Source organism: Quercus lobata, chromosome 5 (genome assembly GCF_001633185.2).
Source record: "Quercus lobata isolate SW786 chromosome 5, ValleyOak3.0 Primary Assembly, whole genome shotgun sequence".
In the NCBI taxonomy this organism is placed as follows: Eukaryota; Viridiplantae; Streptophyta; class Magnoliopsida; order Fagales; family Fagaceae; genus Quercus; species Quercus lobata.
Genome location: NC_044908.1, coordinates 29,844,182 through 29,870,656, shown reverse-complemented (window position 1 = coordinate 29,870,656; position 26,475 = coordinate 29,844,182). Strand labels below are relative to the sequence as shown.

At 33.6% G+C, this 26,475-nt stretch overlaps 2 protein-coding genes and 1 long non-coding RNA gene across 6 annotated transcripts in view; 1 reads left to right on the top strand and 2 right to left on the bottom strand.

Moving 5' to 3' along the window:
* The first annotated feature begins 427 nt into the window (after nt 1-427).
* The window catches only part of LOC115988907, a 47,730-nt gene continuing 21,682 nt past the window's right edge, over nt 428-26,475 (top strand). For 2 of the 4 annotated variants that reach the window (XM_031112547.1, XM_031112545.1), the window contains exons 1-2: nt 446-622; nt 1,598-1,721. In XM_031112547.1, coding sequence (XP_030968407.1) covers nt 517-622; nt 1,598-1,721 — 230 coding nt within the window. In that variant the 5' untranslated portion in view covers nt 446-516. Of the gene's footprint in view, nt 623-1,597; nt 1,722-2,639; nt 2,725-2,814; nt 2,894-3,655; nt 4,015-26,475 lie in introns of those variants that run through there. The other 2 variants (XM_031112543.1, XM_031112544.1) reach the window with 2 other exon arrangements.
* LOC115988903 (palmitoyl-monogalactosyldiacylglycerol delta-7 desaturase, chloroplastic-like) lies at nt 14,087-17,038 on the bottom strand. Its single transcript, XM_031112539.1, has 5 exons — nt 15,681-17,038; nt 15,434-15,574; nt 15,193-15,333; nt 14,581-14,687; nt 14,087-14,479 (listed from the first exon to the last, which is right to left on the bottom strand). Exons 1-5 carry the CDS (start codon nt 16,266-16,268, stop codon nt 14,287-14,289), a joined length of 1,170 nt encoding a protein of 389 aa, XP_030968399.1. The 5' UTR covers nt 16,269-17,038; the 3' UTR covers nt 14,087-14,286.
* LOC115988908 lies at nt 17,902-25,538 on the bottom strand. The gene is made up of 4 exons (XR_004091703.1): nt 25,302-25,538; nt 25,124-25,195; nt 21,912-21,966; nt 17,902-18,349 (listed from the first exon to the last, which is right to left on the bottom strand). It is a non-coding gene; the product is annotated as an uncharacterized LOC115988908 (long non-coding RNA).

Sequence of the window (26,475 nt, the reverse complement as noted above, 5' to 3'; positions counted from 1 at the left end):
TGTCAAAATTAATATTCAATAAAAAAATATTGAATGGAGTTATAGCCTAAACCTTAGACTACAACTAATTTTGTTACTAAACTTTTAGTTAAAGCACTCAGTTAGGGCTCAAACATGCAACTTCCGCTTTTGACAAGGCGGTGCTCTACCGATTGAACTTCAATTCCAAGAAAACTAGGTAGATAGCCACCGTTATATATATATATATATATATATATATATATATATATATATTCTCATTGAATTTCATTTGAATCATTTAGTTTCGCCATGTTGTATCCAAGTCATGAAAGAAAAAAATAACTAAATATTAATCTTTTCTTTTAAAAAAAAAAAAAAAAATCTTATTAAGATATATACGTTTTTGTCTATTCCTCTTACTTGTATAGATAGATATTTATGCTTAATTTTTGTTTGTGGTGGGACGCTTCTGTTTCTACAGCGCGCTCTCTCTCTCTCTCTCTCTCTCTCTTCGTGTCTGAGAATTAGTTGGACAAGGCACTGAAAGTGTGAGAAATGGCGGCAGTAAATGCATCAATTATTACGTCTTCCACACAAACGTTTCTGGCCATGCAGTCCGTTTCCAATACTAATACAATTCGACTTGTTTCAAATTCGCTTGGTAAGTCTCTTTGCTATGGTCTCTGTTTCTGTTCAACTGAAAATTCTTTATGGGGTTTAGGTGGACTAATATATACTGTTTAGTGTGTACTATAACCTTTTCATGACTTGAGGTTTGAGATTCCAAAACATGTTCCAAATATTGTTCTTTATGATTTTTGGACTACCCCTCAGTTTGAAATTTACATTTTAGAACCAAATATTGCACAAACTTCAATTGTTAGTCATAAAACTCTTCTCTTACTCACAAACTTCAATTGCACTAAATTTAACGAGAAACACTCTGAAATTAATGAGATAATGGGGTTCATCTTATTCCAGTGCAAAAGAGGACCAGACCATAAAGAATAGAAGTTCAGTCCAAGTTGTTGCTCAACTTACTACTTAGAAGTAAAATAGTAGCAACATTTCAGTCTATTTGGTTGTGATTCTTTAATAAGAAAAATTGGCATAACTAAATCCATTTAACTGGATGGAGGTGTTTGTAGAGTTTAAGTGGCATAGCTGTTGATAAAAAATATAAATTGCCAAATGTTCAAAAGTTAAATGATACTCATTTGATTTTTTTTGAGGGGGGAAAAAGTTTATGGTAGATACTAGATAATATATATTTTCTGTTTATTTATTGGTTTGCTTCTCTGTACCTATTTGTCATTCTAATTTACATTACCAAAGTCCAAAGATAAATAAAATTAATTTATCACTCCATTTCAAAATCATCAAAGAACAAAAGCTTCTAGGAGTTCTATTTCAAGAACAGTCAATTAATATCTACATTTTGTGCTAACCATTTACGTATGGTCATATATACTTTGGTGATGTGTGACCAAATTTCTCAACTGCATGACTGTATCTTGATACAAATTTGGGTACAAGCTGGAAACAGGATTGAAAACCCCAAAATCAAAATTAAAAATAGCTAGAAGTTTATATCCTAGACTTCAAATATACAACAGCTTCATGTTTTCTTACGCAGCTAGCAGTTTCATCGGTAATTCGTTGCCACGGTTTTTCCCAATGAAGAAGAGAGTTGTCAAGATTAGTGGGGAAGTCAGAGCTGCAGCAGCTGTTACAACTAGTCCTGTTGAGGAAACCAAAGAGTATGAATTCCTTTTCCTGGTCATTTTTTATTTCAGTACTAAACTTTTGTCATGAAAGTTGCTGGTGTAGAACATCGGCTCTACATGCAAGCCAGGGTGGTCATAGGATCACCCTAACTTGCAAAAAAATGTATATATACAATTACCAAAAAAAATATTATATGCTAAACTAACCTATTGTAACTACCCTAATAAAAATTTTGAACACCCTGACTTTAGAATTACAAAAATTTGGACTTAACAAAAATAAGAGTATAGTATTACTACATTCACAACATTTTTTCAATAATTTTACAACAAATCTAATGTAGTAAGCTGTTACTGATTCTAATTTGGGCCAAATACTAATATTGCATAAAATTTATTGTAAAAATGTTGTGGATGTAGTATTATTTCAAAATTAATTCTGCCACCAAACATAATTCTTAATACCTATTTTTTTTAAAGCTTAAATAACAACAATAAATATTAGCTCAAATAAAACAAACATAAACCAAACAAAAACAAGACAAGACCAAACAACAAGAAGTGAAAAAATTATTCAACAAAAAGCCTATTATAAAACAAAAAAAATGAAATTTGTAGCTTGTTCAACCTATTCAATAAAAATAATTTCTAATTTCATTTTTCTTAAAAAAAATGGCATCAAGAAAAATATGGTGGTAATTTAAATTTTTTAGTGACCACCCTAAAAAAATTTCCTAGAACCGCGACTGGTGTAAAAAGTCTTTTTCTTAACTAAATAGCACCCTGTCTTCTTGGATTTCTATCTATTCTTATCACACACACCCCCCACCCCTCAACCGTGCCACCCAAAAAAACAAAGCGGGGGCATACGTGACAAAAAAACAAATCATTGCCTTATATTGTTAGAAGTTGAATCATGATTATGGTGTACTGTGAATTCCTTCCTTTCAGGTTTACCCTCCCTTCACGGGCTATGTTTGAACTCGGCAAGGCCCCAGTATATTGGAAAACCATGAATGGTCTTCCTCCTTCTTCTGTAAGCTTGGCATTGCTGCTGAATTACAATTGCAATGGGCTTTTCTTAGTTATCCTGTTCTAATGACAAGGTGCATATAATGTTTTACAGGGGGAAAAGCTAAGGCTTTTCTACAATCCCACCGCGAACAACCTTGTTCCGAATGAAGAATTTAGGATTGCTTTTAATGGTAATGTTTTATACAATGGCAAATTACAACTTACTGGTGGTTTGGCTGAAATTTAAGTTGCCCACATGTGGTTTGAAATTTGACACTTTACCCACCTGAGATTTGAAATTTAACATTTTACCCATCTAAGGTTTGACCAAAATTTAAATTATTTACTTGTGATTTGAAATCCCATGATAAAAGCGTTCCGCTAGATCATTTTTTATCTTATTTGATCTTGTATTTATATATATATATATATATATATTTTTTTTTTTAGAGGAGAGAGACATAAAAGTAGAGCAAAATTACATATTTAATCATGTTTTTAACAAATGTATGTTACGGAACTCTAACTGAGCTAACCTCAAGTGGGTAAAGTGTCAAATTTTAAACCACATGTAAGCAAATTAAATTTCGACCAAACCATAGGTGGGTAAGTTGTAATTTGCCCTTTATACAATATAAGACCTCATAATATCTTGTAATTTCCAATCAGTTTTCTTGTCCATACCAATTAAAGCAAGCACAAATATGAAAGTCATAATGAAAACAGAAGGTATATTACTGAAAAGAATTGCGGTTAATCGGTTTATTTGTGAAATTGTATATATATAATTGTTATATTTTGAAGTCTTTAATAAACAAGAGAACCAAGCAAGTCTTAATGCTAGACAAAAATGAATTGTGCTAGTTTATTATAGCATGGCAAATACAATTGAATGATTTTATTCTTGTGGGAGGTTTCCACTATTTGATAAGTAGTGCTGACTACTTAACCAGGAAGTATCCATGGTTTACCTACCATCTTATTGTTGCGACATTGTGGCATAAGGAGTGCAGCTGGATTGGCCTATGCATTGAAACTATTCAGTTACAGCTCATTTCAATTGGCTTTTTGAATTGTGCCCTTTGTAGGAGGTTTTAATCAGCCAATTATGTGTGGTGGTCAGCCAAGGGCAGTGCTGAGGAAGAACTGAGGCAAAGCTGATCCCCCAATATATAGTATACACAAAACAAACAAAAAAAATAATATTAAACTTTTAAACTATTGATTTTGTGAGAGTGAAATTGTGAGATGGAGAAGTGAATGATGTTTCAAACTTTCGATTTTGTATCTAACCTAAGTGAAATTGTTTTAACATGAAGCTGAAATTTACTAACACTAAGCTGATCACTTATTTCATATATTATTAAATTATTAATATATATTTAATATAAAAGAGATAATTATATATAGGTGTGGTTGCGGGACAGTTTATAACCAATTATAGTGCAGTGCAGTTACTTAATTTTGCTAGTAGTTTTGGTCAGTTTGGGTGCAATCATGTAGTTTGAGCGGTTTTGTGAATGCCCCTATACCTATTTATGATGTCAATTGATTCTTGTGAATGCCAAATTAAAATTATGATGATTGATTTTTATCTCTCTCTCTCTCTCTCTCTCTCTCTCTCTCATTTTGTCTGCAAATATTTGTCTAGTTTTTTTTTCTAATAAATATCGGGCGGGTTGGGTTGGATCCTAAATTGACCCGATACCTGAAACAAACCCAATAGTTTGGCCCGAGCCAAACCTGAGCTTCCTTTCAACCCGCCCAAGACCCTTCAGTTTAGGTCAAGTTAGGCGAGTTTCATGCTGAACCCTAACAAAAACCCTTTTTAGCCCACACGTTTATAAAGGCCACATGTTTCACAATGGACTAGTGATTTTTTAGTATACAAAAGGATCATTATATCGGGCGGGTTGGGTTGGATCCTAAATTGACCCGATACCTGAAACAAACCCAATAGTTTGGCCCGAGCCAAACCTAAGCTTCCTTTCAACCCGCCCAAGACCCTTCAATTTGGGTCAAGTTAGGCGAGTTTCATGCTGAACCCTAACAAAAACCCTTTTTAGCCCACACGTGTATAAAGGCCACATGTTTCACAATGGACTAGTGATTTTTTAGTATACAAAAGGATCATTATTTACTACTAGTTTAAATTCATCTAGATATCCAACTAAATAATTATTCAGTGCGTACTAAGTATAGCAACATATTGCTTTCTCCTCGAACAAAATTCAGGTTTCTTAATCAAATTCATTATGAGATTTAACATTAATGTGAAATGAGTGAGTACTACCATCAAAGAAATGGTGATGGGTATAAACAAACTTCTAATCAATCTTCAATCGAATCTGGTTCCACTATAAATTAAGCACAATCAATATGAGCCTTATCCGCTCTATACCATCCTCACCCACAACCCCCAAAGATTCTAACTTCAAATCCACAATTTCATGGTACAATCTTCAGCAAATAATATATAACCGTTCATTTAGAATGACTTGTTTACATTGGTTTATTGGGCTTAGAAAATAAGTTGGGTATGTAACTAAAAAAATTTTTTTTTTTTTTTTTAATCTACATAAACTAATTCAGATGAACAAACTACATGACATTTTTTTTTTTTTTTTTTTGGTTGAGAAATGACTGCAAAACCTTTTGTTCTCACACGTGGCACACATTAATTACTAATTACAAACAATACTAGGGAAGTTCAATGTAGATAATCCTAAACCATGGACAGATTCCTCAACTAAATGATTAGGGTAGCATTTGGATTCAGCGTCCACATCCCCATGTTTTGCGTTTTCAACTTCTTCTTTCTTTTTTTTTCTTTAAACCAATGCCTATTGCACTGTTCATGGGACATGAACAATGCAAATAGACAAATGAACAGTGTTTTTGGTGTGAACAGTAATCCGGAAATTATTTTTTTTATTATTTTCAGTTTTTAATTTTCAGCAAAATAAACAATATCCAAATGCATCCTAAAAATGAAGGGAGAGAAATGTACGAAAGCATGCTTCACATTGACGTAAGCAAAATAGAATATTGGGGGAGGAACTGAGAAAAACTGCTCTGTTTTTGGAAAGAACTTTTGAAGGCGATCATATCTATGTGAAAAAACAGCTTTTCTTTGAACATATCTATGTAAAAATAGAAAAGCATCTCTTTAACTCGGGCTTCACAATCATGCTCATGCTTTTTGTGCTCCCGTGCTTACTTGCTATAGACATTATTCATGCATAACAAACTATCCTTTTTGTCCTATCATTCTTATTATAATTTAGTTTCAGTGTTTAAGTGCGTGTGTGTACAAATAATATCACACCATTCAAAAATTATTAATTGGATACTAATTTTGAAATATCCATCATTGGATTTTATTATCTTCGTTTATTTTCCATGCTCGCAAAATTTCAAGGTGATTAAAGATCAATAATCATGTTATCAATCAGTTGTTTAAATTCAAGTTTTTATAATTTAAAATAATGCATAAAAGATAAGCTTATCGATCGAATGGTAAATAACATCCAATTGGCATTAAAATTGGAATGCCCGTTAAAAACATGTAATCTTACTATGAGATTTCAATAATAAGTTATTAGGTAGTGTAACTGGCGTTTTTACATCCAATTGGCATTTAAAAAAAATATTTTTAAAAAAAAACCCTATTTATACCGGCGTTTTTTTACTATCGTTTTCTAAAAACACCCTATAGGTCCCCTATTACGGTAGTTTTGATAAGTACCGCTATAAACCATATACCTATAGCGGTGCTTTTGTAAACACCGCAACAGGTATGGCCAACATCGTTGTTTTGTTAGGGTCTATAGGGGCGCTTCTAAGGAATAATACCTATTACAGCTTTTTGAAAGCGCCAGGATAGGTCACTTTTTGGATTCGTTTATTTTTTTTTTTTTTTTTAATATAGGGTCTACTACACTATTTTAAAACTTCCGCAAGAGATAATTACTAAATAAAAAACTGTTATGAAATTTTGAAAATGCCGAGGTAGGTCAATTATTGGATGGGCGTTTTATAACTGTTGCAATAGTTAATTATAAGACAAAAACCTATTACAGTGTGTTGAAAGCGCTAGAATAGATCAGAAATTTTTTTTAGGTCAAGCCCTATTATGGCGGTTTAGAAGTGTTGCAATAGGTCCAACACTTAAACACTGAACTCTTTTGTACAAGGTTTATTACGACAGCTCAAAACTGCCACAATAGGTAATTACAAAAGAAATACCTAATACGGTGGTATTAAATCGCCACAAACAAAAAGCGCCACTTTACCCTAGTAAAATTTCAACTAAGTGTCTACACCCACCTCCAAACACACACTCTCTCTCTCTCTCTCTCTCTCTCTCTCTCTCTCTCTCTCTCTCTCTCTCTCTCTCTCTCTCTCCACACAACTCTTCACCTCACACACTCGGATGCCATTCCTAACTGACATCGACTTTAACGCAGCCACTCCTAGCCCACATCGCCCCTTCTTGCAGACGTTACTAATTACTTCTCCCTCCTCACAACTTTCACCCACATCTCCTCCATACCCACCTCTCTCTCTCTCTCTCTCTCTCACACACACACACACACCCCCCACCGTACCACTTCCCCTTCCCCTCCATGTCTCCACCTCTCTCTCTCTCTCTTCCTCTCTCACTCTTCCTATACTCAAACAATAATCTAAAATCCCACCCCTTCTCCTCAATAATCTCCAACCCTTGGTCATCTCCTCCATAGTCTAGGTAACTCTCTCTTTCTTTTAACTCTATTTTCTAGTCTATCTAAAATTGTAGTTAATTTGGTGGGTTTTTTTTTTTTTTTTTTTCGTTTAAATTTTGCTTAAAGTTTGGTTTGTCTGTATTCTGCATGTGTATATATATGTCTCACTATGAGTTCATTTTGATGTTTTTAGTTTTGATTTCAGTAAAGTTTTTTGTTTTTGTAACCTTGTTCCAACGATTGAAAAAAAATGGTGTGAAGGTCTGCTTTACTTATTTTTTTAATTGAGAGGTGTTTTGCATGGTTTCAAAAACCAAACTAGTCTGACTGGTTCAACCGGGAACCAGGCACAAGTCCAGTCCAGAAAACACCCCAAAATCGATCAAAATTGGTTTAGAATGACTTGTTTACATTGGTTTATTGGGCTTAAAAAATAAGTTGGGTATGTAACTAAAAAAAAGGTTTTTTTTTTTTTTTTTTTTTTTAAAATCTACATAAACTAATTCAAATGAACAAACTACATGACATTTTTTTTTTTTTGGTTGAGAAATGAACTCAAAATCTTTTGTTCTCACACGTGGCACACAACAATTACTAATTGCAAATTGCAACAATACTAGGGAAGTTCAATGTAGATAATCCTAAACCATGGACAGATTCCTCAATTAAATGATTAGGGTAGCGTTTGGATTCAACGTCCACATCCCACATTCTGTGTTTTCATCTTTTTTTTTTTTTTTTTTAAATCAACGCCTATTGCACTGTTCATGGGACATGAACAGTGCAAATAGGCAAATGAACATTGTTTTTGGTGTGAACAGTAATCCGGAAATTATTTTTTTATTGTTTTCAGTTTTTAGTTTTCAACAAAATAAGTGATATCCAAACGCACCCTAGAAATGAAGGAAGAGAAATGTACGAAAGCATGCTTCACATTGACATAAGCAAAATAGAATATTGGGGGAGGAACTAAGAAGAACTGCTCTGTTTTTGGAAAGAACTTTTGAAGGCGATCATATCTATGTGAAAAAACAGATTTTCTTTGAACATATCTACATAAAAATAGAAAAGCATCTCTTTAACTCGGGCTTCGCAATCATGCTCATGCTTTTTGTGCTCCCGTGCTTACTTGCTATAGACATTATTCATGCATAACAAACTATCCTTTTTGTCCTATCATTCTTATTATAATTTAGTTTCAGTGTTTAAGTGCGTGTGTGTATAAATAATATCACACCATTCAAAAATTATTAATTGGATACTAATTTTGAAATATCCATCATTGAATTTTATTATCTTCGTTTATTTTCCATGCTCGCAAAATTTCAAGGAGATTAAAGATCAATAGTCATGTCATCAATCAGATGTTTAAATTCAAGTTTTTGTAATTTAAAATAATGCATAAAAGATGAGTTTATCGATCGAATGGTAAACAACATCCAATTGGCATTAAAATTGGAATGCACGTTAAAAACATGTAATCTTACTATGAGATTTCAATAATAAGTTATTAGGTGGTGTAACTGGCATTTTTACATCCAATTGGCATTTAAAAATAAATAAATAAATAAATAAAAACCGTTTATACCAGCATTTTTTTACCATCATTTTCTAAAAACACCCTATAGGTCCCCTATTACGGTAGTTTTGATAACTGCCGCTATAAACCATATACCTATAGTGACGCTTTTGTAAACACCGCAACAGGTATGGCCAACATCGTTGTTTTATTGGGGTCTATAGGGGCACTTCAAAGGAATAATACCTGTTACAGCTTTTTGAAAGCACCAGGATAGGACACTTTTTGGATCCATTTATTTATTTTTTTTTTTAATACAGGGTCTCCTATGCTATTTTAAAACTTCTGCAATAGATAATTACTAAATAAAAACCTATTATGAAATTTTGAAAATGCCGGGGTAGGTCAATTATTGGATGGGCGTTTTATAACCGTCGCAATAGTTAATTATAAAACAAAAACCTATTATAGTGACAATAGGTAATTACAAAAGAAATATCTAATACGGTGGTATTAAATCGTTGCAAACAAAAAGCGCCACTATATCTCTTACCCTAGTAAAATTTCAACTAAGTGTCTACACCCACCTCCAAACACATATTCTCTCTCTCTCTCTCTCTCACACACACACACCCGGATGCCATTCCTAGCCGACATCGACGCTAACGCAGCCATTCCTAGCCTCGCCCCTTCTTGCCGACACTACTAATTACTTCTCCCTCCTCACCAACTTTCACCCACATCTCCTCCATACCCAGCTCTCCATCTCTCTCTCTCTCTCTCTCTCTCTCTCTCTCTCTCTCTCTCTCTCACACACACACACACACACACCCCACCGTACCACTTCCCCTTCCCCTCCATCTCTCCACCTCTCTCTCTCTCTCTCTTCCTCTCTCACTCTTCCTATACTCAAACAATAATCTAAAATCCCACCCCTTCTCCTCAATAATCTTGGTCATCTCCTCCATAGTCTAGGTAACTCTCTCTTTCTCTTTAACTCTATTTTCTAGTCTATCTAAAATTGTAGTTAATTTGGTGGGTTTTTTTTTCGTTTAGATTTTGCTTAAAGTTTGGTTTGTCTGTATTCTACATGTGTATATATATGTTTCACTATGAGTTCATTTTGATGTTTTTAGTTTTGATTTCGGTTAAAGTTTTTTGTTTTTGTAGCCTTGTTCCAATGATTGAAATAAAATGGTGTGAAGGTCTGTTTTAATTTTTTTTTTTTTTTTTTTAATTGAGAGGTGTTTTGCACGGTTTTAAAAACCAAATCCGACCGACTAGTCTGATTGGTTCAACCGGGAACCGAGCACAAGTCCAATCCAGAAAACACCCCAAAATCGATCAAAACTGGACAAAAACCGAGTTAAACCAAGAACCAGAGGCAAAAAGGGTTTTGTCCCCGGTCCGATTTTTAAAACCATGGCGTTTTGCAGCATTTTAAAAATTCTAGCAAGAACTGTAGAAGCGCCAGTAAAGACCAAACATCATTTGTAATGAATCAAGTCACTTATAAATGGTCATGTTCTACCAAAAGTATATAATTATTTGTTTAGGAAAGAAATTTTAATTTTTTTTTACCATCTTTACAAGGTTTTTATTTGGTAATACATAAGGTTTATGATCATACTAACTATTCTTCAAAGAACATTTGATAATATTGAAACTAATAACTTCATTATAATGCAATTTTTTTAATTGATAATTCTCCAAAAAAAAAAATGCTTAATATCTAATTTGACACCTGTAATAGATAAAATGTGTTTTAACCAGTAACAATGTTATTGAATATCACGTGTCTCTATGAAAAGTCACATTTTAAAGAATCTCTCAAATTTAATAGAACTATTGTTTAGTGTAGTTAAATTTAGGGGTGGCAAAGTAAGCCCAAACCCATTTGCCTACCCAAACCCACCCACTTTAATTAAACTCAAACCCACTCAATTATTAGTTGGGTTAAATGGGCATCAACCCAATTAGACCCAGTGATTATTGGGTTTTAACTAAAAACCCGTTGAGCCCCATTTAACCCAAAAACAATATATCCAAATTCAACCTAGTCCTTCCCATGAAAAAAAAACAGCCTTCAGAAGTCAGACGTTTCAGTGTTTCAGGGTTTTCATTTTCCTTCATTTTCTCGGCCTCCAAACACTTCTCTCTCTCTCTCTCGCTTGCTCTCTCTCTTTCTCTCTCTAGCTCTCACAGAGAACAATGAGGCACAACAAACACAGCACAATGACTAGTGGATTTCTCGATGCAGCGGCGTGGGGGTTTCGGCGTTTGTGTTTATGTCTGTGTTTTAGAGTGGATTTCGGGTTGGGTTTTGGGTTGTGTTTCTATTTTGGTATGGGTTTCAACATTTGTGTTTGTGTTTCAACGTGATTTCGGGCTGGGTTTCGGGTTTTGTTTGCATTTCAGGTTTGTGTTCGGGCATGGGTTTCGGCCTCTCTCTGCGTTTCAGGCTGGTTGTTCTCGATCTGTTGGTTTCAATCTGGGTTGCTCATATTTCTGCTCTTTTTCTGATCTAGTTTTCTGCTCATTTTTCTCATATTTCCGATCTGTTTGTTTTTCTAGTTTTTCTGATCTGGTTTCGATCTGCATTTTTTTTTTTTTTTTGGTCTCAGACCACCGAGTCTCGCTTCTTAGGAACCATATTCGCTTCTTACAGTGTGAAGAAAATGCAGGAAATGGAAGCTAAATGCTTAATAAATAAGGCCCCTTTTATGTTTTTCTTAAAAAAATAAATAAATTTTGTTGTTTAGATAGTGCTATTTGCATGCCGAGAAAGTGTGGGAAAATAAAAGGAGAAGGATGATCCAATTTGAAGCGATTTTCTTTTCAAGCTTGTATCTTTTGTTTAATTTGATTTTTTGGGAAAGTAGAGTGGAAAAGGGAATCCAAGAAAGTGTTAGGGTTTTCACTTTCATGGCATTTTGGTAATTTTGATAATTGGGTAATTGGGTGAGTTAGGGTTTACCCATAATAATTGGGTTAGGTTGGATTTGGGTCAGAAGCAATTAGTTAAATGGGTTTTAATGGGTAAATGGGTTTTATATACTTAACCCAATTATGCCCACCCCAAACCTACCCAAACCCACCCATTTGATACCCCTAAGTAAAATATGACTATTATCTCCTCCACTGCTACAGGGAGGCCAACAAGGCTACTGACTCACTGGCAAAAATGGGTAGATTGCAGGAGGAACGTTTTATTTATTTTGTAACCTCCCTCCCTCTATTTTGGATGTTCTTGCTTTTGACAGCTCTATTAGCATTTCCCCTGTAACTAATTCCCGCATTTCTGCAGTGTAGTGTTTTAATGCATCTTTGTTAACCAAAAGGAAGTACAACTATTACTCTACTGTATTGATAAATCCACTGTAAAATATCATTAGCTTTTGCAAGGGAAGCATTCTTGATTGTGGTAATTTTGGCTTTCTTCTAAAGAGGCGTGTGGTCTATTGAGCATTGTAAGAATTTGCTGCTTAAATAATTTTTTAAATCTACAATGAGATGTTCAATTTCTACTTTGTGGTGGGTTGTTGAATTGGTGCAAGTGGGTGGATTGCATAGTGTTATAAGGTGGTTTACATATTCATATGGGAGTGTTGAGTGTGTACTGTGTATACTTGGATGATTATTGTTCATGATGTTGTCAATTTCATTTTCTCTTAGGGACTTCTATTACATGATTCTTGAGAATTTTATATTGACATATTTTAGTGTTTTCAAAAATTCTTAAAGGTTTTATTTTATTTATTTTATATATATTTAAAAATTTGAGTCTATATGTGAGATGCTCGCATCAACACTCATACGTAAGTGTGACTTGCAAGTCATTTGTCCAAATTTAAATTTGGACAAATGACTTGCAAGTCACAAGAATATGTTGATGGTGTAACTCTTAGTATATGCATTAATGGAAGATGCTGTAGGTGATCGCCAATACTCATATGAAATTCTTAACAATTACAGAACTTGGGTTTTCCATGGTGAATCAACATCTACCACAACATCAACTGAAAGTAGGAGTAGTTATGTGCAAGTAAACTTGAATGAATATGTTGTTTTTTGTGGGATGTTGCATAATTTATTCCCCACAAATGATATGACACCAAAACCAATGGAACAAGGTCCTAGTGTGCAACAACCAATAGAAGGTCCTAATAAGAATGAGTAGGGTTAGTACTCAAATTTTTTCCAAATTTGAATTCATGTTTTTTTTAATTCTTTTTTCTTTTTTCTTTTTTCTTTTTTCTTTTTTCTTTTTTTTTTTTTTTTGAAAATTGATAAATTAATTCTTTTAATCAAATTCTGATGTCGCATTTTTTAATCTCAAATTAGCTCCTAGTGTGTCACATATGCATTTTTTGTTAGTGAATTTAGGGTAGAGACCAAATTAAGTGCAAGTTCAAAATAATAGGGACTAAATTAACTGTTACCAAAATATAATGATCAAATTAACTATGAACTCAAAATATAGAAACAAAAATGATATTTTCATCTTGTTATTAATCATACACGACCATTCCATCTCTATTGGTCAAGGTAGTAAGATTAGTAGAGTTTGTCAAGAATATGGTTACACCTGTTCAACAGCTATTTTTTTGTCTCTCTATTCCTTCAACGATCCTTTTTGTATATAATGAATTATTTGATCATATTCAATAAATTACATCTACTTCTATTTAGATACTGATTTTAACAAGATGAGAAACAAGATGGATAACAAATATGATTTGTATACATCTATATATATATATATATATATATATATATACATATATATATATATAGGTAAAGTTTAGAAAAAATCCAATTAAATTCTACAATTGAAGTCCAATTGTGCGTCATATGTCCTAAATTATTTATTTTTATAAAGGTTTTTATTTCTTAAGTTTTTGAGTCAAATGTGAAACCACATCATACATATTTATCTAAGTGAGTTATTGCGTATAAAAACCAAAAAATCTAGAATTAATGAACATAAAAAAATTAAAAATTAAAATGGACAATTTACATTTTCTACTCAGTAATATTCTTACAAGACTTTTTAAAGAGTTAAAAAAATATATAAGAACGACTATCAATAATATTTAAATTATATATGTAATAATTATACAATACATCTTAATGTATATCTTTTAAGTATATCCATACATATGCATGGAATTACGAGCTAATTATGTAATAACTATAGCATCCACAATATATTTATCATTCAGTATGAAATTTGACACAAACAAAAAATGGCCAAATTCAATTGCCTAACCAAGCATCTCACACTCTCATACAAGCACCTCACACTCTCATACAAGCACATGTATAAAGCCCACGTTTAAATGGCCATCCTTTGCTTCTGAACCTCTGTTGGTACCTTCACATCAGTTGCCAATCCAATAGCTTGTAGAAATTTTACTACATACCAAGTCAAGTCGAGCTCCCACCATTCTAAGCCATGTCTAGCTGAATACTCAAAAGCATGGTGGTTATTATGCCACCCCTCTCCAAATGTAAGTAATGCCAACCACCTAAATAATCACAAATTCCAAAACCATAAATAAGTTGCCAAATTTTAATTTGTTTGAAGTATTATACACTGTATATCTTAGACTTCAAAAAGTTGTGATACCAATTGTTCCTAGACAAATCGCCAGTTTTCCATCGTTGCTTTCCCCAGACATGGCCAGCTGAATTTACCAGCCAAGTGAAGTGGTACATCCATACAACCCTCACGCCCTACAATGGCAAAGTGACAACAATTAAGCTTTTATTAAAAATTGGAAAGACTTCTGGTCAATGCATTGAACAGAGTTAAATGCGACAAAAGACTGACATGTGGTCATTTTTAGACACGTATCTTGTCTGTGTCATTCTAGTGCTCAAGAGTAGTGGACAAATTACAAGGTTAAACCCCTATTTAACTTTCGTAAAGGTAATTTCCCCTTCCTCCTCAAAAAAGGCAAAAAAGAGAAAGAAAAAATAATAAAGTACTAAGTCGCCGCCATAACAAGTAGTCATGACTCATGAGTCATCTTTAGATTACATCCTAGTGGCATAGGATTGTGCTACACGTGTGAGTGTGACACCTGATTTATTCTTACAATTGACCAAAAATTTTCTCTTTACCAATTTAGTAAAGACCCTATGAACATTATGGTTAGAGATTTTAAACATCCATCTAGTCCCTAAGAATTCAATAGAATATAATTTTAAGAAGAGAATATAAGACAATCTTGCTTACCATTCCCCACACTAGGAAGGGGAATCCTCCAAAGCCATATAGAAGAGCACCAAGTGCAATTGGATGAATAAAGTAAGTCTTTTCAAGAAACCTGTAGAATGGCTGCTTCCGTAAATCTCCAACATTGTTTGGTCCTCCACACTGCATAACATACCAGAAACAATATTAATCTACAAAACCCAAAATACACTATCATTAGTCCATGTTTGAGTTTGAGTAAGAATATATTATTGATTCATACCCTTTCATTCATAGAAGTGGTATCAAAGATCCAACTCATGTGACTAAACCAAAATCCAGCAGTGGGACTATGTGGGTCTCTCTCAGAATCAACAAACTGGTGGTGGTACCTATGTGTGCTCACCCAGTCAAATGGGCTGCCCTGCAACCCCAAAGAAAAACAACAAAAGTTGTTAGAAGTGTTAAAACATGAACATTTTATAAAACTATCAATTAGACAGTAACCAAAACAATGAAATTCTACTAACCTGAAGTGCCTGAACACCACAATAGGCAAAGAAATACTCAAGCCATTTAGGAACCTTGAAACTCCTGTGTGAGAGATTCCTATGAAATGATAAAGTAAGACCAAAAAGACCTGTTACAACCCACAGTGCCACAGCCACCAAAAGTGCACTCCAATTGAATTGAAATGGTGCGAAAAGACAAAGGTAATGCATTGCCAAAACGGCGGAAGCTTTGGCCAAGTCATCAGCATTCCATTTCCTCCCAAAAAAGACTCTCCTTTGATGATTCACGACCACGTCCGATAACAAAATTCTCCTAAACTTTGCTGCCTCTGGCTCTGGTTTTGGCTCTGCTGCTTCTACTAATGCTGCACTAGTTATATGCGGGACAGTTCTATTGGCATTTTTACGTAGATGGGTGGAGAATTTTGTGTTTAGTAAAAGCTTCTTAGACATTGAAATATAGTGACCAGAATTTAGGACCATAGAAGTGTTGAACATGGCACGGGAAAGGACTAATTCAGCTTGTCCTGGTAGCCGGGTTGCACGGTGGAGAGGAGAAAATTGGTGGGGTTTGGGATTGGATGGTGGAGATGCGATCAAAGCCATGAATAAGGCCTGTGTCTCTATATTGGTGTGTTTGTGAGAGAGAGTTAAGGACTTTTTGGAGGGTTTTGATGGAATCTGAGTCTTTGGTGGTGTAGAAAAATGTTGGGTTTTTGAACCCTTTTTGTTGAGAGTTTGTGGGTAGTGGTATTTATCAAAACAGTTGATGATAGAGAGTAATAACTAACAAGGAAGGGGACAAGAGAGATGTGGCGGTGGGGTTTGAGTAGTGTTGAGATTAGGGGAGGTGAAGTTGGATCCAGATATCTTTTATCTTATTAAGAATCCAAGATGTACCCGGTGTGAGTTTTTTTGCTGTACTCGCCGTATGTGTGTTAGGAACTTAGTGGTTCCTAACAAGGATGGATAGGAATTGTATGGGAGTGTATGACAATGGTGGAAAAATTCCCTTAATTCGAGTTAGTCACCCTCCATAGAGAAAGAAAGAGATTAAGAGAGAAAGATGCACTAATGCACTAAGCGATTGGTTAATTCTTCATTGATATCTAATGTTAAATTACAATCATGTATTTATAAGAGACTAGCGCTAATGTTATTGGCCCACATAGGTCAAGATAATTGGCTAGTTAACTAACTCATCTTAATCTCAACCAACTAGCTAACTACCTAACTAGACAGATTATAACAATTATTTCATATTCCTAACAATGTGCTGGTAGGAATGTATTCCTAACAAAAACCATAGGCACCACCATAAACAAAAAACCCCCCACCACCATTAAACAAAAAACTCAGCCACCACCATTAACATAAAAACCCAGCTACTACCATAAACAAAAAACCCAACCACCATTAAACAAAACTCAGCCACCACCATTAACACAAAAACCCAGCCACTACCATAAACAAAAAACCCAACCACCACCATTAAACAAAAAGCATAGCCATCACCATTAACACAAAAACCCAGCCACTACCATTAACAAACAACCACCACCATTAAACAAAAAACACAGCCACCACCATTAACACAAAAACCCAGCCACCACCATTAACACAAAAACCCACCACCACCATTAAACAAAAAGCACAGCCACCACCATTAACACAAAAACCCAGCCACTACCATAAACAAAAAACCCAACCACCACCATTAAACAAAAAGCACAACCACCACCATTAACACAAAAACTCAGCCACTGCCATAAACAAAAAACCCACCACCAACATTAAACAAAAAACTCAGCCACCACCATAAACAAAAAACTCACCACCAACATTAAACAAAAAACTCAGCCACCACCATAAACAAAAAACCCACCACCACCATTAAACAAAAAACAGTCACCACCATTAACACAAAAACACAGTCACTACCATAAACAAAAAACCCAGCCATCACAATAAACAAATAACCCAGCCATCACAATAAATAAATAACACACCACCAACATTAAACAAAAAACCCAACAACCATCATAAACACAAAAAACCCAACCACACAATAAACAAAAAATCCAGCCACCATCATTAACACAAAACCCACCACTACCATTAAACAAAAAATCCAACCACCACCACAAACAAAAAACCCACCACCACCATTAAACAAAAAACACAATTGTGCTACGGTACCCTCATACATATAAGAGGTTACTATAGCACAATGTAAAAATTTTTACAATTGAGAGACCGGGTAATGCTAGTTTTTGTGTTTTTATGCTAAAATATAGCAACATATACCATATACAAACCCCAATACTAATGCTTTTAGGCAGGAAAATAAAACACTAACCAAGGTGTGTTCTAGTTAGTAGATGAGCTCCCCACACTGCCACAAATGTCACTGTCACTCTTGCTCCTCAAATATTGTATGATGCAATCCATCTTCTCCTCTAGCCTAAAGTTTGCATCCTAGAGCTCTACTACTCGACCCTCGAGTTGTTGAATATACTGAGTTGAGGAAGATGAGCAGGAGTCCTAAGAAATGAGGAAGGCCTCATGCCAAGTCCCTTTACATAGCCAGATCTCAGCTTAAGAACCATCATAGATATCTCCTCTTCGGTCAAAGGCTGTGCTTTAGGAGTGCTACAATGCTCATCTTGTACTCTCAACATCTCTTGCTATCATTTCAAACAATAGAAACTATCAGAAATACATATGTTCTAGTTTTGCAAACATATATAGAATAAAATACATATATTCTAGTTTTGCAAACTCAAGGCATGCGCTGATATTCATACATATGTATGTTCGCAATCAGGGTGTACCCACTGTTTTGTCTTTGAATTGAAGCGGGTATCATAGTAGAGTTGTGTCAGCTTAGGAATATGACTTCCATTTTTCCGTCTCTGATTAATTTGCTTTCCAATGTCAGCTATCCTAAATTGTTTAGAGTTTGCCGAGACAAGGAGGTTAGTGTGGCTGAGCTTATGAAGCTTGATAATGGAGTCCTTTTTTGGGATGTAAGTTTCTTTAGGGGTGTGCATGCTCGGGAATTAGAGGCACTGGCTGGTTTCATGGATTCCATTTATGTTGCTTTGGTGAAAGAGTTTGGTGAGGATAAGATGTGCTGGAAACTTGATAGAGAGAAGGGCTTCCTGGTTAAAGACTATTATAGTCTCTTAGTGGACTCTAATGACTATTGCTTTCCTTGGAAAAGTATTTGGAAACAGAAGATTCCTTCTCAAGTAGCTTTCTTTGTTTGGATTGCTGCTTTGGGGAAGTGCTTAACGATTGACAATTTACAAAAAAGGAAGGTTTGGATATTGGATTGGTGCTACATGTGCAAGTGTAATGGTGAATCGGTTGATCATCTTTTTCTTCATTGTCCGGTTGCAATGGATATGTGGGCTATGGTGTTCGGATTGTTTGGAGTGAACTGGGTTATGCCGCAATTTGTAGTGGGGCTTTTAGCATGTTGGCAAGGCAGATTCGGTTGTCATCGAAATGGGTATATATGGTTGATTGTTCCCCATTTCTTATTGTGGTGTCTTTGGAGAGAGAAATAGTAGGTGCTTTGAAGATAAGGAGAGATCAATATCAGACTTGAAGCTATTTTTCTTTAGAACTTTAATGGATTGGGTGGCCACATTGCGGAACCAATCATTTTTATCTTTTCTTGATTTCCTAGATTCTTGTAATTTTTGTTCTAGATTGTTTGACCCCTTGTACACTCCCTGTGTACTAGGGTGCTCCCCTTTTTGATATCAATAAACTTATTACTTATCAAAAAAACAAGTAATATACTAAGCTTTTGAAAAATTGAAATAACACACCGCCTCATCCACCCTAACTGCAAGCGACTTGCTTCCACATCTATGAATGTGTTTGTCAACCGTTCCCTCTTTATTTCTGTTTCTAGCATTTCTTTCTGAGACTTTCTATAAAGAATAAAGACCAAGAAAATATTAGAGTTTTGACTTAAGTTATATATATAGATTACAAGGCCAAGTTGGCCAGCACAAGAAATCTATTTACTTCTGGAAGAAAACGTAGTATTTTACTTTGGGGGGGACATTCAAGTGGGTAAACTTTGGTTACAAAAAAGGTATTGTACCATTTCACTAATAATTATACCATTCTCTTCTTAAAATATATATATATTTATACCATTCAAACTAAAATTTATAAATTAGGATGGAAACAATATATGATAATGAAAAATAAGGATTTTAACCTTATTTTTTAAAAATAATGATAGAAAAAATCAAAAAGTTTTACAAAATAATATTATGCCTATTCTGTCAATATCGACTTTGGCTTTTTTTAAGTGATGGACCACCCTAGTCAAACTACTATGAGCACTAATATTTCCTAAGAAACTTGACAATGCAAAATCCAACTTGGCACTAATAATTGTGCTGCTTATGCATATCCTTTATTTTTTTTTAAGTCATATATAACCTTTTAAAGGTTCACTTTTTTTTTTCTTCTTCTTATAAAGTTGTATTTTTATATTTTTTTAACCAAATAAGTCAATAAAAATAATCTCATTCTAATATGACAAAATTGTTTTTGCAAACTGCTAATTAGTATTATCCTAATTCATGATGCCCATCTTCACTCTACAGTCCAAATTTCTCTCTCTTTCTCTTTTTCCATCTATCTTTTTAATATTTTAATCTTGGAAACTTGGACAATTATCGACCACTAGCACTATAGTGAAACATGGGGCTTGAAGATGCCTTGATCTGTGATTTGCATCCAGCTGAAATCAAGTGGATCAATAAAATTAGGTTGGATTGGAACAATTATTAATCCATTGGTGGTTTGATAAGTATCCCAGGCATTAACATTTTTTTTTTTTTTTTTTTACATCTTTTATATGTTTTTTTTTAATTATTTATTAAAATTAAGACGGTCTTATAAATGAAAATATAAGTGAGAGTGTTTGAACAGTTTGGTCATGTGCTTAAAAGAGAGATTGATATTCTAATAAAAAAGAATGAGTTTATTCAAGTTAAGGAAACAATAAAAAAATGGACATATCAATTAAGGAAGTGAACATATAATATAATTTGAACATGATATAGAATGACATTAAAAATTTAAATTTAAATTTAAAAATAAAATTAAATTAAATTAAATTAAATTAAAAAAACACAGATGGCAGATCTTGATTAGTCTATTGATAATCCATAATCGACCCAAAAGTTTTGGAACTAAAACTTAATTGTCGTTAGTGTTGGCATTTTTTGGGGTTTATAATTTTTTGCTTCTTTTTACTATATAATCATTGAAATAACAGTCAAACTAAGCATTGACAACAAGTTACATGCGCAAATACCATAAGCCACTCATATAATCTAATATAAGATTAAAATAATTGATAAAATGTTTTACGTTTCTATTCCAAAACCTTATGCACACTTCAATAATTTTTTGGTTCATAATTGAAACTTAAGTGTATTATTATTCCTAATTAGTTCAATTGATAAAATGAGTTTTTGTTGTTGTTGAATAAAAGAATTAGGATTGAATTTTATGTCTACACAAAAAAGAAAAGCATTGATGTTTTGATTTAATAATAAAGAACAATTATAATAAAACAAATATCATATGTTCAACACTTATCAAATCTATTAAAAAGGGGGTGTGTGTGTGTGTGTGTATATATATATTATGTAGCGTACAAACATTAAACAATATGAGTAAACAAAGATATACTGTACTTTGGTAGATGTACCTTCAATTAGGGCAAGTGGCCCATAAAATTTTCCAGAATCCTATCTAATTGGATTTTCTAGTGGAGACACATAATGCAGATAATAACTCAGTCCAAGAATCAATCAGCCAAATTTGTGTGGTTGACTTTCTATGCAGTTTAAAATCAGTGTGTGCTTTTGTTTCTATTTCCCTTTTAATTTCAGTGAGTTATGGTTCCTAACTAGAATTGACCATGTTGATGTAATTGAAAACAATATTGCAGGGAGTGTAGCTACATATCAAGTTACACTTTATGTGCACAACAAACGTCCCTTTCCTAAATGGCCTGCAACAGCACCAAATATTGGCCATCCAAAACCCAAAACACAAAACGTTTCAAGCATAAGAACAAACAAGCAAATCACATATAGGTAGTAGCTAAGCCAAGAAATTGGGTGGATATACAAGCATATATGAGAAAACCCAAATCACAGACAAGATGAACTGAGCAACAAATCATATATTGGCAGAACTCACGTGTTTTTAATGGCCACAACTTCTTCCAATTGCTTCCCCTTGACCCACTTAGAAGCTGAAAATTATGATAGAGAGCAATTAGAACAATCCCTTGCAATAACAAAGGCCACAATGCCATGGAAAAAGGACAATAAGCTAAAGCAGTCTAAGCAGAACACAGATGGCAACTTCCAAAAACTTGACAAATCAGTTAAAGAGACAAATATTTAAAAGCAATTTCTAACTCTAGACCAAGTTTCAGATATTTTCTCAATAAACAAGCAAAATCTCAATAAACTGAGTGATGGATTGCTACTGTAGGCAATCTATTTTTTAATGGAACATTGACTTCCAAACCAAATTACCCTAGCAAGATGACATTAAGTAAATAGATGTAGTGAGAATTTTATCTGAAATTTGCAAAGAGAGCAACTTGAATTTGAGTTGAGAGCATACCTGTTTATACTAGCAAGATGACATTAAGTAAATAGATGTAGTGAGGATTTTATCTGAAATTTGCAAAGAGAGCAACTTGAATTTGAGTTGAGTTGAGTTGAGAGCATACCTGTTTAGCAACTTGAATTTGAGTGAGAGCATACCTGTTTATATATATAAACAGGTATGCTCTCAACTCAACTCAAATTCAAGTTGCTCTCTTTGCATATATATATTTTGATAGAAATTTTCTCTGGTATATAAAATATGTTATTGGTAGGTGTATAACATTTTGATAATTATCATCAGATTATAAATAAATGAGAGTGGTCCATGTAAATAGTCGAATGGCCTTACTACCGTCCATGTAACAACCATATTGGACAAGACATAACATAAAATGAAATCAAATTATATAATGGTAGAAAAACAAAGAAATCAAACATTAACACGTCTCTTTTTCTGTACTTGTCAGCCTTTTAAGGATCACTATTTGAGATGTATACAAAACCAATTTATAGATAGTGCAGCACAGTTCCATGCATTTGTACTTTTGAATTTATCCTTTAGCTTTATTGGTAATCTTGTAATAATTTGACTTAAATTGTATGTGTAAATGAATATAATATAACTCTTTAATTTCTTCATGCAAACTTTGTATTTATTTTAAAAATTGGGTTAAATGTACAATACCTTTCGATTGTAAAGAGTTTTTCTCATGATATCTATAAAGTGGTTATTTTAATATTTTATTGTATTAGTTTGTGAATACATACTACATAATGTTTAGGAATATAAAAGTTAGAGCTTCTAGATTTGAAATTTAAAAATTACAGTACCATTCTCTACCCATAATAAGAAAAACGATATGCAGGATCACTATATATGTAATGTTTGACTTGAAAACTTACTTTTCAATCCTAGCTAGATTGCACTAGACATCAACATCAAACCTTCCTAGTCGGTATTTATCATTTATCATTTGAGTTCTTTTAGGTCTAGGGCTACATCATTTATCATAACTTTTACTATAACTTGATAAAGAGGCTTATTGTTAGTAGCAGATAATTATTTTCACATGTATCTGCTATTTTTTTCTCTCTATCACTCACCATATGACAAAAAATGACACAAATAAATGTTGTGTTTGACTATCTCTCATCATTTTGGTTGCTACGCATAAATAGACACGAATTTTCATAATTTTTTCTAGTGTTTCCAATTTTCGGTCAATTTGTTTTTCAAAACTCAAGAAGAGAAAATAGAAAAAACATAACACGTTGGTATATGTTAACTCAAATGGAGTTTTTAGTAGTTTTATTGCCACAAAACCAAAATAGATAGTACTCCCTCCACCCGATATTATGTGATATGCTAATTGATTGGATTAAATGGATATCTAATCTTATTTTTGATAGAAAGTGGATATCTAATCTTATTTCACACATATGTTCTTTTCAATCAACCATACTTGTTTTCTTGATTCATAGCCATAGGGGATTGTAAATCAATCCACCACAAAACTTCAATCTTATAACTTGGACTTATTATTAGGGCTTAAAATTATTTTCAATCCACAGATATCAGTCAAATCAAAACCGAATGTAACCATTTGAATATGTAGTACTTATGAATGGCTAGAAGAAAGGACACGTATGCATGGTTCAAAAAGTATACCAAATTTTGAATTATTGTAAGGATGCACGTGTAAGTGTGTAACCCTTTATTTCTTCTAGGTCTAGCTCCTAAGAATCAAAACCTACATTTGCAAAATATGCAAATCTTCATTCAACCCTCGAATTCCTTTAGTTTTGATAGCAGTTTCACCTATATATAAACAAAACTTGCTTTTCTTATCCATGCTTAACCTACTCGGCACAAAGCATCACCAACCCCATTTAGCAAACCTAATTATAGGGAAGAACTGTTTGTAAGGAACGACAAGACAAGACAAAACAGAACCCTCCTACTGATCAAAGAGCTTCAAAGATTAAAGAGAAAACCCCATATCAGAAGTGACTACCAACCCCTATTTTGGTAGGTTCATAGTACTTTGTACTTAAAAGAGCATGCATCATTCATGGTGGTGTTGTTAATCAAGGTAGATAAATAGTACTAGCTAGGAAACTGAGTAGATATTGTTAATCACTCAGTTTATTAACAATTTTGCTAGTTTATTGTCCCTTTCCAAGTTTCAGTTTATTGAAAGGATTCCACACCTATAAAGGAAGAGAAACTTTATTTCTGTCCGTTTTTAGTTTTTTATGAATGAATTCGTTAATAATACAACATAGCTCGGAGTTCAATAAGTTTTATTGAAGACATAAATTCAGAGAGATTACATTACATTCTAACACAAAGGCATGCTTGAACTTGAAAGCATAAAGAGAAATAGATGGACTCTAAAACCATCCAATGCAAATTCACCCCAATTCAACCCCTTTGGACAAGAAACCTAGGTTACACACTGCCAATTGAACAATGCAACAAACACATGCAAGAAAGCCTCAGTCTTAAAAACACAATGCCGACAAAATTAAAATTAAAAAAACGATTCTATTTCATTTCCCTAATAAATTTTAGGGAATCCATAGAAAAACACTAAATCTATCCAAATAAAGAAGACCCAGAAGAGAAAATCCAACTGGGTATGTAAAAACTTGACTAAAAGATTAAACAAACCCACAAAGGAATTAACTTTTACGCGTAAGTTTCAAACAAAGACAAAGTCAGAAACTTTAATTTGTGTTATTTTTTCTTGCGCATAACCCTGAAACAAAAGGGAAAGACTCTGTTACCTTCTCCAATCCCAAAATTTATGTCCTAAAACCAACACCCTCTCTAATCTCGAAATCAATATCCTACTAATCCTGAAAGAAGAAAAAAGAGTGAAGGAACAAACTTACGCTTTTGATAGAGATTAGAGGTTAGAGAGAATGAAGTAATATAGTAATGGAAAATGGAGAGCAAACTTACGCTGGCATTAGATTTTTCTGGAATAAAAGTTGAATCATGCATTTTCGAAGAGATGTTTTGTAGGCATTCTTGGAGCTAACCAAAATGAAGAAAGAGACGAAAAAGGAACAAAGTATCAGACTGAAGACAAGAAGAGAGAAGATAGAAAGCTAAAGAGGAATTGATGGTGAGGATAAAGTTTTGAATGTGAGAATTTTGGGATTTGTTAATTGATAAGACTAGAGAGAGCAATTTAAAAAAAAAAAAAAACTAGAGAGAATAAGCCAAGACAATCCCACGTGAAAGAGATAAGAATGGCAAGAAACAGTTTTGGGGAGTGGGGCCCAATGAAAAGTGAAAACAAGTCACCTGAATTAAGCTCTTTTTTCTTTTTTTTTTCCTTTTTGTGATAATTATGATTAGAAAAAAAAAATAGTAATTTTAGTTAATTAAGTAAATAAACTTTAAGTTACTTAATTTTTATATAACATTAATTAATACATTATATATATAATAATTTTTTTTATGATTACAATTAAACATATGTGATTGACCCTTTAAGGAAAATTAAATAAATTTAAACGAAAAGTGTCACTAAATATTATATTTTTACATTTTGCTATTTTTATTTTCTAAATTTAAGATGTGAAAACTCACATAATTTCTTAAAATATTTTTACTTACATATTATTAGTAATAAACTTATTATATTTTTTGTAGGGTCACGATTCGTGGCGGACCGTAACAGTGTCGGGTTCGCACGTAAAACGGCCCTAACAATATCATTTGTAGAGCGTGGGTTTGAAAGGCTAGGCCTTGATCGATAGGCGGTGGGTTTTTCAGGGGGTTCATACAAGGTTAAATGATCGTCACCCCTAGAGTACTTCTCATGGAGGTGGGCTGGGAGGCTCTCGTTTCTTGGCCATTTTTCCCCAGCCCCTTCCCAAGATTACTTAGTTTTCCTTTTATACTCGCCTGTATCCATTTATCCTTCATCCACGTGTAGGGTCAATCTTTCCAAGGCTGATACTTGTCCCATCAGTCTATCCCCCAAAGTCATTGGGGGTGGTTGTAAAAGCCAAAGAATGCGGCCCTGTCGGGTTCAGAACATTAAATGATAATAACAGCAGCTTTCCCCGGATATTTTAGATCTTTTTTCCGAGTTTCAGTTTTATACCATTTTTACCCTTCTTTA

Bases quoted from the DNA above. Each gene is read 5' to 3' on its own strand.
- LOC115988903 (XM_031112539.1), bottom strand. From the start codon at position 16,268: ATGGCTTTGATCGCATCTCCACCATCCAATCCCAAACCCCACCAATTT. The intron at 15,334-15,433 runs GTATGAATCAAT...TATGTTATGCAG, and splicing joins CCACTTCTATGAATGAAAGG to TGTGGAGGACCAAACAATGT. The intron at 14,480-14,580 runs GTATCACAACTT...GTGATTATTTAG, and splicing joins GATTTGTCTAGGAACAATTG to GTGGTTGGCATTACTTACAT.